Source organism: Anabrus simplex, chromosome 2 (assembly GCF_040414725.1).
Source record: "Anabrus simplex isolate iqAnaSimp1 chromosome 2, ASM4041472v1, whole genome shotgun sequence".
Taxonomy (NCBI): domain Eukaryota; kingdom Metazoa; phylum Arthropoda; class Insecta; order Orthoptera; family Tettigoniidae; genus Anabrus; species Anabrus simplex.
In genome coordinates this window covers 308180106-308198582 of record NC_090266.1, presented here as the reverse complement: position 1 = coordinate 308198582, position 18477 = coordinate 308180106, and the positions used below count along the sequence as shown (strand labels likewise).

The 18477-nt window shown below is 41.2% G+C and overlaps 1 protein-coding gene across 1 annotated transcript in view; it reads right to left on the bottom strand.

Moving 5' to 3' along the window:
• The window catches only part of GABA-B-R2 (gamma-aminobutyric acid type B receptor subunit 2), an 853882-nt gene that overhangs the window by 116267 nt on the left and 719138 nt on the right, over positions 1-18477 (bottom strand). The window contains exon 9 of the mRNA XM_067139049.2: positions 14087-14209. Within this exon, the coding sequence (XP_066995150.2) occupies positions 14087-14209 (123 nt within the window). The remainder of the gene's footprint in view (positions 1-14086; positions 14210-18477) is intronic.

Sequence of the window (18477 nt, the reverse complement as noted above, 5' to 3'; positions counted from 1 at the left end):
AGCTGCCACCCCCGGAGATCCGGGTTCGATTCCCGGCTCTGCCACAAAATTTGAAAAGTGGTACGAGGGCTGGAACGGGGTCCACTCAGCCTCAGGAGGTCAACTGAGTAGACGTAGGTTCGATTCCCACCTCAGCCATCCTGGAAGTGGTTTTCCGTGTTTTCCCACTTCTCCTCCAGGCAAATGCCGGGATGGTACCTAACTCAAGGCCACGGCCGCTTCGTTCCCTCTTCATTGCCTCTACTATTCAATCTTCCCATCCCTCCACAAGGCCCCTGTTCAACATAGCAAGTGAGGCCGCCTGGGCGAAGTACTGGTCATTCTCCCCGGTTGTATCCCCGACCATAAAAAGTCAAAGCGTCTGAATGTTATAACGCAGCTTTCAGAGTGGTGATGAACACATTTTCATTTTCGTTTCTGCACAAAATTGGTATGCCATTTTTGGTGTAGGCTGATTGAACGTCAGGGCATGTGCACCTCCGGAAGTGGAAATTTCGTTTCTTAAATTTGCTGACGGGACCTAATGTTTACAGTGTACTATGTCTTCTGGTATGGGCTAGAGCAATTTTGTTACTTTCATTGATCTGTCTCAGCTTTATCCTTGGCTTTGACAAAATGAAAGTGACTGAGGTATGAGTGATGCTTGTAATGCCAATCCTTCTGCAGCCAGTCCCTGCTATGAATGGTGTGAAAATATTGCTCATAGGGTCAGTTGGTGCATGCATTTCAGTGGGCTTGGCAGACTGATATGTAATAGCAACTTCTGGCTCTGCGAGGAAAGCAACGGGAAACTACCTCACTCCTCATTTCCCTAGTACGCCTCTTCAGTGATGCCTAGGCCATCTATGACAGCTGATGGCGGAGCTGTTGAGGATCCAACCAGCCGCGGGCTGAGGACTAAACATACACACACATTTTACGACTTCCTGACGGGGATTCGAACCCACGTCCATCCGGGCGAACCGAGCACGTGGTATGGCACGGTGGCGGCACCTAACTGATCGGATGTATGTACGATGGACGAACATGTATTGTGGACTATTTCTTCACTGTACATTGGGCATCCAGTGGATTTTGCGATGGATGGACCTAGCAGAGTGGAGCAAACGTCCTGAAATCCCTGGTTAGCGATTCACACGAATAGTACCATCTGTGTATGTTGGGTATTCAGCCCGAAGGCTGGTTGGATCCTCAACAGGTTCACCATTAGCTGTCATAGATGGCATCGGTGTCAATGAAGAGGCGTACTAGGGAAATGAGGAGTGAGGTAGTTTCCCGTTGCTTTCCTCACCGAGCCAGAAATTGCTATTGCACATCAGTCTGCCAAGCCCACAAAAATGCGTGCACCAACCGACCCTATGAGCGACATTTTCACACCATTCATAGCAGGGACCGGCTGCATAAGAATTGGCATTACTAGCGTCACTCATACCTCAGCCACTTTCATATTGTCAAAGCCAAGTATAAGACTGAGACAGGTCAATGAAAGTAACAGTTTTATTCCATACCAGAAGATATAGCGCACTGTAAACACTACATCTTGCCAGCAAAGGCCTACGGCTGGGTAATTAATTATTTTCGACACCAGATTAACTTATAATAGCCATATTGCAAGATTCATGAGTTTAGCTAAAAATATGCTTGGTTTTGTTGTTAGAAACTCCAAATTATTTACTCAACAGGAAATAATTGTTAAGTTGTATACAACCTTAGTACGAAGCAAATTAGAATACTCATCAGTAATCTGGGACTCCCTTTATAAGGACCAAATTTGTTACATTGAGACGGTACAAAACACATTTCTATGATATTTGTAATACAAAACTTTTAATGTATTTTGTCCATTGGACATTTCAACCCAATCTTTTTAATTTGCTCAGTTTCACGTCTTTGAAAAGCAGACAAACACCAATTTCCTTACAGATATCGAGGAACATTTTAAATGGAAAAATTGACAGTCAAGAATTACTTAGTTTCATCTTTTTTCCATGTACCACAAGTAAAATAACAACAGTGAACATTATTTTACATCCCAATACCTAGAGAGTTCATTATTCTAATTCACCGTTAGTTAAAATATTAACGGTTTTTAATACAATTGGTGCACAAGTTGATTTATTCGCTGGCACTAGCTTGTTCAATAAGCAAATAAAGGAAAGTTTTACTAAATCGCAATCATTATTGAATTTCTCTTTGCTGGAATACTGGGTACTCATATTTTTTTGGGTTCTTTTTCTAATTTGTTTAGTAATTTTCTATGACTAATCTGTAGTCTTATAATTATGCATTTTTCGTTTGTAATTTTTAATCTTCAACTGTGGTCTTATTCTGTTTATTTGCTTTCTTCTTCTTCTTCTTATTGATGGATTTTGAGTTTAAATCTGATATGTCAAGAAGAAACATTTGGCTTAGGCCTGTGTACCTTCATATTGTCAAATAAATAAATAAATAAATAAATAAATTACCAAAATTGAAAACAGATTTTCGATATCTGCAGTGGTTGTTGAGTTACTTGAGGCGATCATCTTAGCTGACTTACCCTCTATAAACTTTCTTATCTACAGAGTGCTACCACGATAAGGTGTAATTTATTTGCAAGCCATTGCAGAGTGATGATAGTGCTTCACAATTGGTTTTCATTCAGGGGGAAAGAACGTGTCACGTATGCATTACATCATTAGTCCAGTAATTTCCTGATGTAAATGTAAAACAAAATTATCACCTGGTAACAATTTATTTTAATAATCTTATGGTATACATTTTTGCCGGCTTCGCGGTGTAGGGGTAGTGTGCCTACCTCTTACTCGGTGGCCCCCGGGTTCGATTCCCGGCCAGGACAGGGTTTTTACCTGGATCTGAGGGCTGGTTCGGGGTCCACTCAGCCTACGTGATTACATTTGAGGAGCCATCTGACGGTGAGATAGCGGCCACGGTCTAGAAAGCCAAGAATAATGGGCGAGAGCATTCGTCGTGCTGACCAAACAACACCTTGTAATTTGCAGACCTTCGAACTGAACAGCGATCATTTGCTAGGCCATGGCCCATCAGGGCTGTTGCGCCATGGGGTTTGGTTTGATTTTATTTGATTTGGTTTATAGTGTACATTTGGGAGACAGCTGACTCATGAAACTTTGAAGCTTTAATTGGAACTACTTCACTCAGTTTTGAACTCTTCAGATATCACAAAGAATGTCCGACTTCTTGACTGAATGATCAGCGTTGAGGCCTTAGGTTCAGGGGATCTCGGGTTCGATCCCCGGCTGGGTCGAGGATTTTAATCGCGTCTGATTAATTATTCTGGCTCGGAGACTGGGTTTTGTCTTTGTTACAACACTCTCCTCTTCATACTCAGACAACACACCACACTGCCAACCACCACAGACCACGCAATAATGATTACATCCTCCAAATGTGGTTGGCGTCAGGAGGGGCATCCGGTCGTAAAACAGAGCTACATCCGCATGCGCGACACAGTTTGTACCTCCTTCCCTCACAGGCGTGGGGGAAAAAAAGCGGTGTTAGAAGAATAATAATAAGAAGATATCACAAAGAAAACTCCATGTTTTTCACATCGTCGTCATCACATATAAAAGTTTTCCCTAGTTCCAGTATACTGTGGCAGAAATTTCAACTGAGCCCTGATAATTGATTTAAGGGTAAAAGAGCGTCATTATATGTCGAAACGTAGTTCTGATGTTCAGTGCAGAATTTGACATTACTTCTAGTCAGGATTAACTCTGTAATTGACAGGAGTTCTACTCTGTGGTTACTTAGGTACGTTTCAAACTTGAGTACTGTTCTATTCAATCAATGCTATTGCCGTATTTTTGTCATTGGAAATTATTATTGACATTTATTGCATCGATTTAGAAAAGTTTATCTGTGCTAAATGTTTAGAAATTTATGAATTCTATTGAAAATGCTTTTCAAAATTTATAACTAAATAATGAAGTTGAATTGAAAATATGTTTCAATAAATAGTGCATTTTACATTATTTTTTCACAGTCTCGAGTAATGTTTAGCGTCTTTGGTAGCCATCTACATTGTGAAGATCATCCACCTCCAAGGAGAACAACCAAGGAATGACGAAAGGAGAACTCATTGAGATTAGGAAGTACGACAATACATATCCAGGCTTTACCTTCGGAACGCAGTTCAGTAAATTTCACTATATGCCTCTGATAATCATAAAAGCGCTGTCTAATTAAGAGTCGAATTTTTCAACTTTTCGACTGCAGAACTCTCGGGATTGAGTTACTGAAATTTCCAGTCGACAGTATAAACTCCAACCAGGAGAAGTTCTCGAGTTACAGATTGCTGCGGGAGATGATTTGAATGAAACGGAAAAAGCTCTCAGGGTCCCCAAGGAGAAATAGTAATTGTCCAGGATTCAATTACGAATGCTGCGACAGTGGTCTACAAACGATGAAAACATGAAGAAATCAAAAGAGTCTTAACTGAATGCATCTAATCTCACAGTGCACAGACTGCGTGGACTAATCGATCTATAACGAGTTCGTAGGAAACTTGAACATAGTTTTAAACTAGCGTTCTTATACCTGTGCTACGTCCACTTTCTGGCAAATATTTTGTTTCCAGCAATCGTTGAAATACTCGACTAGGATATACTCTATCTAGCGGAGAAGTCGGGAGCGTTAAATACACACATGGCAGTGCAGGTCAAGAATCTGAGTCGGCAGGTGACAACGATGTAGATGAATGAATGTCTATACTAGACATGTTGGACCGATTGCAGAAACGGTATTTAGACAATGTCTACGGTTAAACAATGCCTAAGTAGATGAATGAATGTCTATACTAGACATGTTGGACCGATTGCAGAAACGGTATTTAGACAATGTCTACGGTTAAACAATGCCTAAGTATGGCTGCCGCATTGAAGAGACGTTATTTGTCACGTAGACACTGTCTAAAACCGATGTTCAACCGGTCATGTTTAAACACTGTTTAACCTCAAATGAGAAGAGTGAATCACAATCAGGGGTTATGTGCCATGAAACATGTAATTTGTATTATCATGTTGAGACGATTCCGGGAAGAAATGTTAGTCCGACGGCCTCTCTGTGGGTCGCCCGCTGCTAAATCGCATCAATTCGTTTGACATGTATGGGGAGATAGAGATCTTAAAATGAGGTTTCGCTTTTCGAGAGACTTGTTTCTTGAGACTGACAAAGGGACAGTCCGGTAACTGTCAACTTGAATAAAATTCTTGGAAACCGATATATTTTATTATATACATGGAGCAATTTCCATGGAATTATAGGTCACTTCAACTATTTACATACATATCAGAGTTACGTGTCCCGATCGTCACAGGGCTGTCACATAGGCCTAAATCAACCGGGAGGGATTCACTTGTATTTACTGCCAAGTAAACCCACATAATGGTGAAAACTAAAAAGTAGGTTGTATGGTTTTTTATACATATAAACGTATAAGTTTTCGGCAACTATCAGATAGGAAAAGGCAAGTGGTGGTGATGGTGGTGATTATTGTTTAAAGAGGACTGCGGAAGAAGAGCCATAGCCATAATAACAGCCCTAGTATTTGCCTGGTGTAAAAATAGGGAAACTACGGAAAACGATCTTCAGGGCTCCCGATGATGCGTTTCGAACCTACGATCTCCAGAATGCAAGCTACATCTATATGGGCCGTATAACACATTCGGTTACACATTACTATTGCTTCATTTTCCCTTCGTCGAAGCTACCGTATTTATGAGTAGATTACACTCGCCGTAACAACGCTATAATCAAAGCTACACTTCCCCGTGCGGTGGCGTAATGTGTAGGAAAACAAACAGCTGACTGGCGTTCGGCGCGCGCACCGACGAATTTCATTGGTTGCGACAAGCGAAGAGTTGCATGAAAGATACTTCTATCTCCATTTTCAAATCAATATTGAAACTTTAAGCGATGTCTACTTAAACATTGACTGGACATTGTTTATGCAATGGAAGATCGTGCTCGATTTAGACGTTGTTTAGGTAGACGTTGTCTAAGGCTTAAAACTAGTCATCGGTTCTGCAATCGGCCCAGTATGTTCTATGGAGCATGCAATGCTCGGTATTGTACAACACATGAGCAGAGGACTAAAGTAGTCATGGTGTGTTCTATGGACTATAACCCATACATGTAGATCTAGAGCAGGCAATATATCAGTGTAGCGTATGCAAAGCAATTTCAGTACCATAGATTGTACATTTATGGCGTACTCTAATGTTGTGAGGGTATATTAAAAAGTTGTAGGTATCGAACCACTGCCCTCTTGGCACAGCGAACCCAGTTAACTATTTTTAACAATATACCGTGCTAAGCTGAGTGACTCAGATGGTTGAGGCGCTGGCCTTCTGACGTCAACTTGGCAGGTTCGATCCTGGCTCAGTATGGTGGTATTTGCAGGTGTGCTCAAATACGTCAGTCTCGTGTCGGTATATTTACTGGCACGTACAAGAACTTCTGCGGGACAAAATTCCAGCACCTCGGCGTCTCCGAAAACCGAAAAAGTAGTTAGTGGGACGTACGGCCAATAACATTATTATTTACAGTATACCGTGCAACCTCTGACTAGGGGATTCTCCCCTGCAACGGGCAACTCTTCCTGTCCCGAATGATCTCCTCATAGAGATGGTTCACTCTATTTATACATTTCTGTTCAGACGGTTGGTTGGAATAAATGTTCTATCCATATACTTCGTTTCTTAATTCAGGGTGTACTCGCAATTACAACATAACTCACCAACCTCGAAGTACGAGCTACCTACAACGATCCACCCCGCCTCGCTCCACTTAAAACTTGTGCATTTGAGAGGGAAACAAATTACATAGAAGTTTTTAGTAAACTACTTCACAGTAACTTGCCTCCACGGTTGCATACTAAAAGAGTAACCAGTGACAGCAGAATGTTATGCCCACTGATTGTGTTCCATTGTGTTTTATGCACTCAGGTGAAATATACTCCGATTTTCTTAAAAGTAACACTAGATTTTATGATCCAAGCTACATTTTTGGTGTAACGTTGCAGTGTGCGAATTAAGGTAACTGTCCTGAAATCAATACAGGACACTGTAATCGACTTAATATTTTTTTATATATGGAAGGGTTGAAAATATGACAGTTCTCAGGACTTGAACCCGATTGCCCCGCTTTCCGGACGGATTGTTAACCATTCCGCTAGGACGACCAGTGCACAAGACAGACACACTAAGCTTTCCCATATTCAATTGCCTGACTTTGGAGACACTTGCTGAGGAAGGACTGAAATGAAATCACTTGACGTTACCCCACATTGCTCTCTGTCAGCCGTTGCCAGAAAATAAGTTTTTATGAGAATCGATCCGTTGCCCAGAAGATGTAAGTTATTCAGCCAATTAATCATCAAAGAACGGATTGTGACTTGTGCAATGTTCGACCCAGCGGAATCGTTGATGCATTTTTTCGGAGAGCAGGGCGTTCGGGTTCGAGTCCCGAGATCGGTTACATTTTCAGCTCTATCGACTTAGAATTATGACCACTTTAAGATAAGCTGTTCTCTAAATTTACATGTAAGCTGTGTTTATATTTGAAATTTGTTAAGATTATTGCCAAAAGCTATCACGCTGTCTCGATGGGTGGATAGAATCATATTAGTGACTCTCAATAATTGGACGCCCAGCAACACGATCTCCTGGAAGATATCTTTCTCAGAAGATACTTTTACTCGTCATGAAAATATCAAGTTGAAATTTGTAGCTGGGTGGTGGGGAGGGGTTAAGCCCAAATTGGTAAATTCCCAATTTTCCTGAGGAAACTGTTGCCCGCATTACTGTCCCGAAGGACATTGTGCATGGCCAGTAGAAGTTCTAGGCCCGGTTGTATAAAACTTTTGATCTGAGTTTAAAGAGGAAAAATGGCTGCCAGTCAAGTTGAACTTCGATTTTCCGTTGTATAAACGCTAACCTAAGATCATCTCGTCTTGATCTAAGTTCAGATTTGACTGCCGAATATTCGTCGGTTAATCTCCTTGAACTTAGATCATTATCATTCACATTAAACATTGAACTAGACCTGAAGACTTGAGAAGTGTTTCCTTGTATCGTATATGCGTAAGAATACCGTACCTTAATAATATTGAGGTGCGTTACAAATATATTGAATGCTAGTAGTTAAATAATGCTAAAGATCGCTCGATTTTTTCAGAAGTGAGTTTATGTGAATATCATATAAACAATAGCCTACTGCTATACCAACATGTTCTTACTTAGTTTTCTATTATGTTTCAAGTTTACAAAACAAAGCATATATATTTTCTTTAGCAGGGATGTCGGATTATTCCGACTTTTCGCCTGATGAAGAGTTGATTTTACAACGAGCTCCTCGCGTCTTTCGGCACAGACGGAATCCGATTATTGAATTGTGTGAAATGTTCAAAATAAGATTTCGTTTATCGAAAGATGTTGTGGAACGACTGGAACTAAAGTTAAGGGACACACTACAAAAACCTAGTCAAATAAATTATCCCCTGTCGCCCATGTGTATGTTCCTAACAACTCTTAGGTTTTATGCTACAGTAAGTTTTCAAATGGTTGTTGGAGAGCTCTTTAACATTGACAAGTCAACGGCTTTCTCTTTCAACTTTGATGTCACCATATAGGTTCTTTTATTTTATATATTATATGTTTGTACCTTGATAGTACAATATCCACCAGATCGCCCTTTTCTTTCTGTGTGAAGTTCCTTCCATGTTTACTTCGCGAGATTACAATATTATCTTCTTCTCCTTCTTCGACATTTCGTATTTCATATTTTGACAGTCACGGCCAGGTCAATCCCACTATTTAAGTATTATCCAACGGGCCGAGCTATTTCGTATTTCATTTGTTTTGCGGTGTTGCCACGTCCAATTTTTTGAATCCCGATTACATTTGAACTACACATGTGTAAACCGAGTTCAGTTTTATACAACGCGATGAAGTCGTAATCTCAGTTCATTTTCAGAACTAAGTTCTTAATTGATCTCCAGTCAGATGTCTTTATACAACCGGGCCCTAAAGGACTACACTCCTGCTACTTATGCAAGCTAACGTAGAGATACGTAATGTGGGGAGGAGGACTTTGAGGACTCGTTCAAGAAAGCTGGAATCTTCTTCATTGCTGTCTATATCCATGCCTTATTTATAATAAAGAATGCTAAAATAAGGCTGGCTGGAAGACTCACAAAGAATTTGCGACGCCTAGTGACAATAACATTCATTGCCATCTTTACACAAGCTAAAATGTTTGCACAAGAACAGTATTCCACTACGCTTCTCCGGACAACGTTGCGATGGGAGTGTGGATCAGCCCTACACTCCGTACATCAAAATAAAGGATTTTTTTGACAATTGGCCTTACGTCGCACCGACATAGGTAGGTCTTATGGCGACAATGGGATAGGAAAGGGCTAAGAGTGGGAAGGAAGCGGCCGTGGCCTTAATTAAAGTACAGGCCCGGCATTTGCCTGGTATGAAAATAGGAAACCACGGAAAACCATCTTCAGGGCTTCCGACAGTGGGGTTCGTACCCACCATCTCCTAGATGCAAACTCACAGCTGCGCGCCCCTAACCACACGCCCAACTCGTCCGGAAAAAGGAAATTAACTCCTGGCTTACTTGGCTATCCAAAAATTGCAAGACCCAAAATGGACCGCATGCTTCATGGGGTTTCCAAATTACGAACCTGGAAAAGGGAAAATGCACAGCAATTTTCGATAGACTTTGATATTTACTGGCGGTTGAAGAATGGACAAATTAAGCTTAATTAATTTTAAGAAGCTTAATAAGCTTCGTGTGCTGACATAAGTAACGTGGTCGGTTAGTCGTTGACCTTCTGTTCCGAAAATAGTGGGTTCAATCCTGATTGAGGTTATTGGAATTTGAGGGTGTCTAAATGCGACAACTCACTGTAGTTCACTTCCAGCACATAAAAGAACTCCCGCGGGGGCAAAATTCTGGCACCCCGGGTTCTGTTAGTATTTTCAACGGTTAGAATATATTTTACCTATTACAGGTCCCAGGCAGAATAATTTAGCACCCTTCTTACATATTTTAAAGCCTATTTATTATCATTTACGAACTCTTTTATCACCAAAGACAAGCTTATACCAGGATGCTGTAGGAATGCTGATTTTGACCTCAGTAAGAACGATTCTCCTTTAATGCAAGATAATCTGGCATGTTAAGGTCGAATGCATACCGTGCAGGTGGAAAAGTTAGGAAATTTAATATTGTAATAACATGAAATCTTAATTATATTGTATCTGCAGCTAAAAATAGTTCACATACTTATATCTGACTTGTCGGTGGATTACTCTGTCTGTCTGTTTTTTGTTTGTTTGTTTGTTAGTTAGTTAGTTAGTTAGTTAGTTAGTTAGTTATCAACCCGAAGGTTGGTTGCATCCTCAAATAACACCAAATAACACCACCAAAAGTTATGTGGTTGTATGGTCACCGTATAAAGCGAAGGCGATGTCAAATGGAGGCGCACTAGGCAGGATGAGGAGTGAGGTGGGTTGCCATTTCTTTCTTTACCTTGCCAGAAAGTGCTATGCAGGACAGCTGACCCTATAAGTAGCACTTTTCATAATACTCTAACGCATTTACATTGCTCCAAAGGCTAATTTATCTACTATAGGTTGTTTTAGGAAGACTACTGTTCTCTAAATCTATGATGAATGATTTTACACCCTTGCCACGTAAAGGAGAATATACGAATATTGCGTTATATTATTGATAGAAGCAAACGAAAAACATGGTTTAGAATCCTTAAAAATATTTTTATCTGCAAAGGGTTAAGCAAATTATATTACTGTACTGGGCTGAGTGACTCAGGTGGTAATGGCTTTCCGAGCCTAAGGTGACGGGTTCAATTCCGATTCATTTCAACGGAATTTGAAGATGCTCAAATTCACCAGCCTCGTGTCGGAAGATATTCTGTCACGTAAAAGAAGAAATGCGGGGTAAAATTTCTGGCACCTATGGGTCTCTGAAAACCTAAAGAGTAATTAGTGGGACATAAAATTATTATTATTATTATTATTATTATTATTATTATTATTATTATTATTATTACGACAAGGCTGACGGATTTTGTCACAGCTGGGGAAATTCATACATTATGATGGGGTGTCTGGAGAATCCGTTCAATGAGGTTTATTTGTTCTAGAAAGCTAAGTAGGTAACGATAATAATGATAATAATAATAATAATAATAATAATAATCATAATGCATGTTTAATCCTCAGCCCGAAGGCTGGTTGGATCCTCAACAGCTCCGCCATCAGCTGGAATAGGTGGCCTAGGCATCACTGAAGAGGCTTACTAGGGAAATGAGGAGTGAGGTAGTTTCCCGTTGCTTTCCTCACCGAACCAGAAGTTGCTATTACATATCAGTCTGCCAAGCCCACTGGAATGCATGCACCAACCGACCCTATGAGCAATATTTTCACACCATTCATAGCAGGGACTGGCTGCAGAAGGAATGGCATTAATAGCATCACTCATACGTCAGTCAATTTCATTTTGTCAAAGCCAACAAAAAAGCTGAGACTGATCAATGAAAGTAACAAGATTGCTCTAGCCCATACCAGAAGACATAGTTCACTGTAAACACTAGGTCCCGCCAGCAAAGGGATAATAATAATAATAATAATAATAATAATAATAATAATAATAATAATAATAATAATAATAACAAATAGTCATTTATAGCTTTTACATCCCAGTAACTACTTATTGACGGTTTTCGGAGACGCCCAGGTGCAGGAAGTTTGTCCCGCAGGAGTTCTTTTACTTGCCAGTAAATCTACTGACTCGAGGCTGGCGTATTTGAGCACCTTCAAATACCACCGGACTGAGCCAGGATCGAACCTGCCAAGTTGGGGTCAGAAGGCCAGCGCCTCAACCGTCTGAGCCACTCAGCCCGGCTAAAGTAAGTGACCTATAAAAAGCACTGGCCTACCAAATGATCGTTGCACAGCCCGAAGGCCTACAGGGTGTCATGTGGGCGGCACGACTAATCTACTCGGCCATTATTCTTGGCTTCCTGGACCGGAAATATACCCTCCAAGTGGAGTATTAAATACACATTCAGCAGCATTCGGGGTGTATGATGTAATTATAGCCACACGGCTATCATTTGATTATGATAGACGGTGCAATTGAAGCGAGGTGTCGAGTATTCCCGCGCTCAGGTTTAAGAGTCTTGAATTAACTGGAGAACAGTTATTAGGATGGTCGTGCCGGAATTTGATTCCCAAATATCTGAGTTTTGCTACTTCTCAGTCTTTTCCACCTGACCTACAATTGTGACTTAATAATTTGATGATGATGACGACGACGATGATGATGATACTTCTATGTGCTCAGCGTCCCTTCAAATTGCTTTAGATCTTAAGAGATGCTACGATTTAGCCCTGAAACTAGTTTCTCATTCTCGTACTGGTCTACTGACACGGATCTCTCGCTTTTAAACATCCTTAAATGCCAATTAGCAGTAGCGAGATTTGATCATGCAATCTTGAGGGCAGAAGACGAGTACTGTAGCCAAGTTCGTTACGCTACGCTACCATACTTCTACCTTTTCTATTTGCCTTTCTTTATTGTCACCTTTCTGCTTATGTTATGGAATTCGTAGTAATGATCTTTTGGTCTTACATTCTGAGATGATCATCTGCTTCAGTCGGTAGAGCGCTGGCCTTCTGAGCTCAAGTTGGCAGGTTCGGACCTGACTCTATCTGATGACATTTGAAGGTGCTCAAATACGTCAGCCTCGTGTCGGTAGATTTACGGGCATTCAAAGGAACTCCTACAGGACAAAATACTGACACCTCGGCGTCTCCGTAAACCGTAAAAGTAGTTAGTGGAACGTAAAACCAATTATATTATTATCTTCATACCACAACACCTTTTACTCTTGAAGTTATCTCGTTACTCAGCATTGTTTCCTCATCCTCAAAATCTCTTTGCTACAGCAGTCTTCCACTCTTATTCTGTCCACCATTATTTTCACCTTGTTTACCCAGTAAATTTCTGATGTTAGTACTCTAAATTCATCATTTCCCTCCAGTTTCCACTCTCTAATCCTAAAGATTTATGCCCTGCACGTTTGTGTTATTTATGTCTGAGGGAATGTCTTCATGGCAGTTGGTCAAAAATGAACACTGTTTAACAATTCATAATATCTGCTCACCGAAGTCTGTCCATACAATTAAAGTTGGTGAAGAGCAATTTCCACACTAATGTTTAATGTCTAATTAAAATTAAAACTGCACACATTGCTATTACCGTTCGGTGATATGTCACAGAAGGTATTCGCTACTGTCAGAAACCTTTGCTTGCAGGCTTGATCTATAGCTAACGGCTCATTAGCAAACTTTCATTTATTTAACACTGTTAGAAAACACACTACTAGTAGTCTCTCGAGTCATTTCCCACATATTCATTGGAAATGTCATGTTAATGGATAATAGTAACCAACACCCTCTGGAACGTGGAAGGCATGCCTTAAGCAATTTGTGTGCTGCATTGTATTTACAATTACTATTAATAATTCATTCTCCTTAGACATGCTGTGTAATTTGACTGTACAGTTATTAGACACTCCTTCGTTTACGGATATATTGATATTTGGCTGTATAATTATTATACATTCTTTACTTTTAGACCTATTACGTAATTTTATTGTACAATAATACAATAATTATAAGGTACTATTTAATTTTTAACCATATTACGTAATTTTACCTTACAATAATTATTATGCACAGGTTAATTTGGCTTTAAAATTGTTAGACATTCATTCCCTTTAGACATATTATGTAATAAGACATTCGTTTTAGACATACTGATACTTGACAACTTTCCGACATATGTTATATTATATATTGTTAGCGGTATATTGTTTAGTATAATAAAATTTACACAGTGGATTTATTAGACTTGCCAGTATTATAACTATGTACAAAACCTGGAGTACAGTATTAGAGATGCTTAAGGGCTCTCATTTCCAGAAGTTTCTTGGATATCACTTTAAGTGCATAATACTCACATACGGCTCCATCTGCTTCGTCTCTCGGTAGAAAGGATCCGTCACCTGCCAAGTCGTCATGATGGCTAGGTCGATGACGAGCAGCACCCCGACAACCATGAACAGCTGGTAGTCCTTTATGACCTGCATGATAGCACGTACTACATAAATATGATATAACTGAATACTGACAACATATTCGAACAAGTTAAACAGATACGTGCTTTACCAATATTTTGCATTAACGCATATATTCACTAAGTCGACAAAACTATTTTTCTAAAAACCTAGTTGTAGTTTATCTTCTTCTCCCTTCACTTTTCCCATACACTTGTGGGGTCGTATGTGTGGACTATGTCGCACATGTGGATTTGGCTCTGGTTTACGGCCATATCTCATTCCTAACGCCAATCCTACGTGGAGGAATGTAGGATTGTAATATAACAGTTAAAATACACTGGCGGAAAAAATATCCAAACCCCATGAAATAAGGAATGCAGAATACGGAAGTGTTGGCAATATATTTGTCGAGGTAATATATTTAATTGCTTAAAGGTACAAGACTACAGGTTAATATCCATGCGAGGACAGCCATCGCAAATGTGCCATGCTGGTCCATTAATAACCAGTGTAATCGCCTGACTGTTGAATGCAGGCATGTAAACGTGGATGCATTGTGTCGTACAGGTGTCGGATGTCAGCTTATGGGATGGAGTTCCATGCATGTTGAACTTGGTCGGTCAATACAGGGTCGGTTAATGCCGGTTGTGGATGACGCTGGAGTTGTCGTCCAATGATGTCCCATACGGGCCAAGGCAATATGTCGACACTCTGTAGAACACGTAGGGCTACAACATCGTCATGGGGACGTGCATTATCCTGTAGGAAAACACTCCCTGGAATGCCTTTCATGAATGGCAGCACAACAGGTCGAATCACCAGACGGGCGTAAACCTCCGCAGTCAGGGTGTGTGGGATAACCACCAGCGTGCTTCTGCTGTCCTGCTGCTCCCCAGACCAGAACTCCCGGTGTAGGTCCAGTGTGTCAACGCCGCAGATAGGTGGGATGCAGGCACTCACCTGGCCTCCTTCTGACTAATACACGGCCATCATTGGCATCAAGGCAGAACCGGCTTTCATAGGAAAATACAACGGACGTCCACTCCATCCTCCAATGAGCTCAAGCTTGACACCACTGAATTTGCAGATGGTGATGGTTTGCGTTAAGTGGAATGCACGCCTCAGGGCGTCTGGCTCCGAGCTGTCCTCTATTAGCGACAAGCGACTACATGATTTTCATGATTGGATAAATATGCGTGACTGTACTTTCATATAAGTCGATCCCATTCTTTCGAAAGGGCAATGCGAAGGTCTTGGAGGGTCTTCGGTGGAGGCTGACGGGATGTAATTGGCCTCCCCAATGCATCCTAGGCGTGTTCTATAGGCCAATCCATGAGATGAATGTGTTCCTCAGCCAGAAATTCACCCACCAGAGCAGCGCGGTGTGGTTGGGCATTATCTTCCATTAAGAGGAAGTCTGGACCAACCGCACCTCTGAAGAGTCGAACATGTGGTCTTAGTACCTCGTCTCTGTATCTCCGAGCGTTAACAGTGTTCCTCGGACCACCCATGAAGATGTGCAGGTTTGTACGGCCATTCAACATGATGCCGCCCCACACCATGACGCCACCACCACCATACTGGTCCCGTTCCACGATGTTCCTGTGGTTTAATCGGCTACCCGGTTCTCTCCAGGTTAATGTGCGACGAGAATCGTTCTGTAAACTGAAGCGGGATTCATCTGTGAAGAGCACATGCCTCCATTCATTCATGGTCCAGTTTCGATGTTGACGGCTCCAGAGTAAACGGGCCCGTATCTGTGCTGGAGTGAGCGGGACGCACACCACTGGACGTCGGGCAAAGCCCTGCTATTCTGAGCCTCCGGTACACAGTTTACTGGGAAACGGCAACCCCTGAGACGGCTACAAGCTCCGCCGACAATTGTCTTGCAGGTTCACTCCGATTTCGTCGGGCGATTAAGGCCAGATATCAGTCCTGCTGTGGGGTGGTTACCCTTAGTAGACCTGGTACTGGCCTACGACTAACATCTTCTGTGTCTCGAAATTGTCTCCAAAGCCTGGAAATGACACTTTGTGGCACATTCAGGGATACGGCGATTGCGGTCTGTGTCTAGCCTGCTTCCTGGCGTTCGAGCATTCTACCCTGAAAAACGGGGTACAAATGGCGTCGTTGTGCCATTATGTTGTCACGTTCACCACGAGGCTACGCTCCGCACACTATAACTGGGCAAACACGACTGAGGGAATATGTGGTGCAGGCACTGGCTGTGTTTACCTTGTGGTTACGCTGCTAGTCAAAGCAGGGAGCAGTCGTTTCCTATACAGAGCGAACACGTAAGGTTGGTAGGTGTATATGTCGTGCGATTTGCAGTTTATTTCCTGTTTCCCTGCTTACTCGTAACTTGTGCTTAACTTTTGAATACTAGTGTGTATTAGAGTTCAGGGACTACGCGTACGTTGTTTAGTAGACACTGGAGCCAGCGTAAGCATAGCATCCAAGATATTCGTTCGAGAAGTCCAATCTAAATTCCAAATTCCAGTACTTCCGGTGTCAAAAGTGAAAGTTGGAGGGATCATACCAGACCGTACGACTGTATGTGATACTCAAGTTTATTTGGACCTAGAGATAGGCAAAGCTATTCTTCCAATTCTATTTTTGATGTTGGATAAAACGGAGAATAACATCATTTTGGGTGCAATCCAAAGCAATAATCGACATGGATAAAATCCAAGTTAAATTCCAAATCAATATGAATTAAGAAGACGTCCAGCTGATTGACATCAAAGAGGTTACAGGTGAAGAGAGAATTTGGACAACTCAAGTTCACCATAACAATGAAGAAAGTTCGGATATATTCCCAAAAATTGGAGCATCAATAAATGGAGGAAATTCGGACCAAATTCGCGAGGATTGTTGCTAATTTCGAAAAAGAAGAAGAGGGGGAAGAACCTAAATTTGAGGACATGGTACAGATTAAGATTCAGGACGCTAAGATCAGTGAGGAAGATAGATTGAAATTGAAGGATATTTTAGAAAAGCATCAAACTGTATTTGGATCACAACCTGGAAATTTTTAAAATATAATTTTGTGTTAAACAGTAGGGAACCGTTTAGGAAAAATCCATACCCTATACCAGAAAAAGCATCATGCGAAGGTGCGAAATATCATTAAGGATATGGAAGACCACGATTTAATTCCAAAGGCTCCGACACCGTTTTTGAATCTGTTAGTCATTGTTGCCAAGCCAAATGGATCGTTGAGGGTGTGCTTGGATGCTAGGCTCATAAACGAACTATTAATGCCAGAGTACGACAAAGCACCTTACATCAAAGACATTTTGAAGAGGCTTCAACAAATGCAATTCATTTCAAGTGTTCATTTGAGATCATCATATCACCATGTTGAATTATCCAGTGAATCGAAGATCCTTACCGAATTTATGTTCGACCAACAGACATGCGTGTATAATCGTTTGCCATTTGTGCTCTAGACTGCTTGGTCAGCGTTGATTAGGGCATCAGACCGAGACCTAATTGAGAAGATCAAGCAGATAACAGTACGATATGTTTTTGATATCCTGATTGCAACGCAAACTTTGGAAGAACACTTAGAACATTTGCACCTCGCGTTGGAAGAACTCAGTAGGAACAACTTTAAGATCAAACTTGATAAATCACATTTCTGCAAGCGAAATATTTTGCTTTTGGTGCATATAATTGATTTGGAGGGTGTTTCCCCAAACTCTCGTCAAAATTAAATCCACCCAAAATTTTCCAAAATCCACGAAGATTAAACACGTCAGGCAATTCTTAGAAATTTTGGATTTTTTTGCAGAGCACTGTCCAGCTTACACGACCATTGTTGCTCCTGTGCAAGATCATCTTAAGAAGAACAACCGCTGGAAGCGGGTCAGGTGCAATATACACCACCGGCCAAAAGTTTCCGGACAAAACATATGTACCCGCACGAATATGTTTAATGATTGTTTAATGACAGAATATATTGATGTAACCAAGTTTCGAAGGTTTTCGGGCAACGGCGACAAGTTTATATTCGACGTTCAGCATCAGAAGAATGAATCCTTCTGTATAACACCTGCAGTGAAACATGGAATGGCTCTGTGATGGTTTGGGTTTGTTTCACATTCAGTGGAGTTGGTAGACTGCACCGAATTCAAGGAACACTGGACAAAAACAGCTGTCATTCCATCCTCTCTCTTGATGCTCTTCTGTCTGGACAGAAACGTGGGTTTGTACTACAACAAAACAATGAACCCAGACACACGTCTCGCGATTGCATGAATTATCTGCAAAACAAACACAACTCTGGG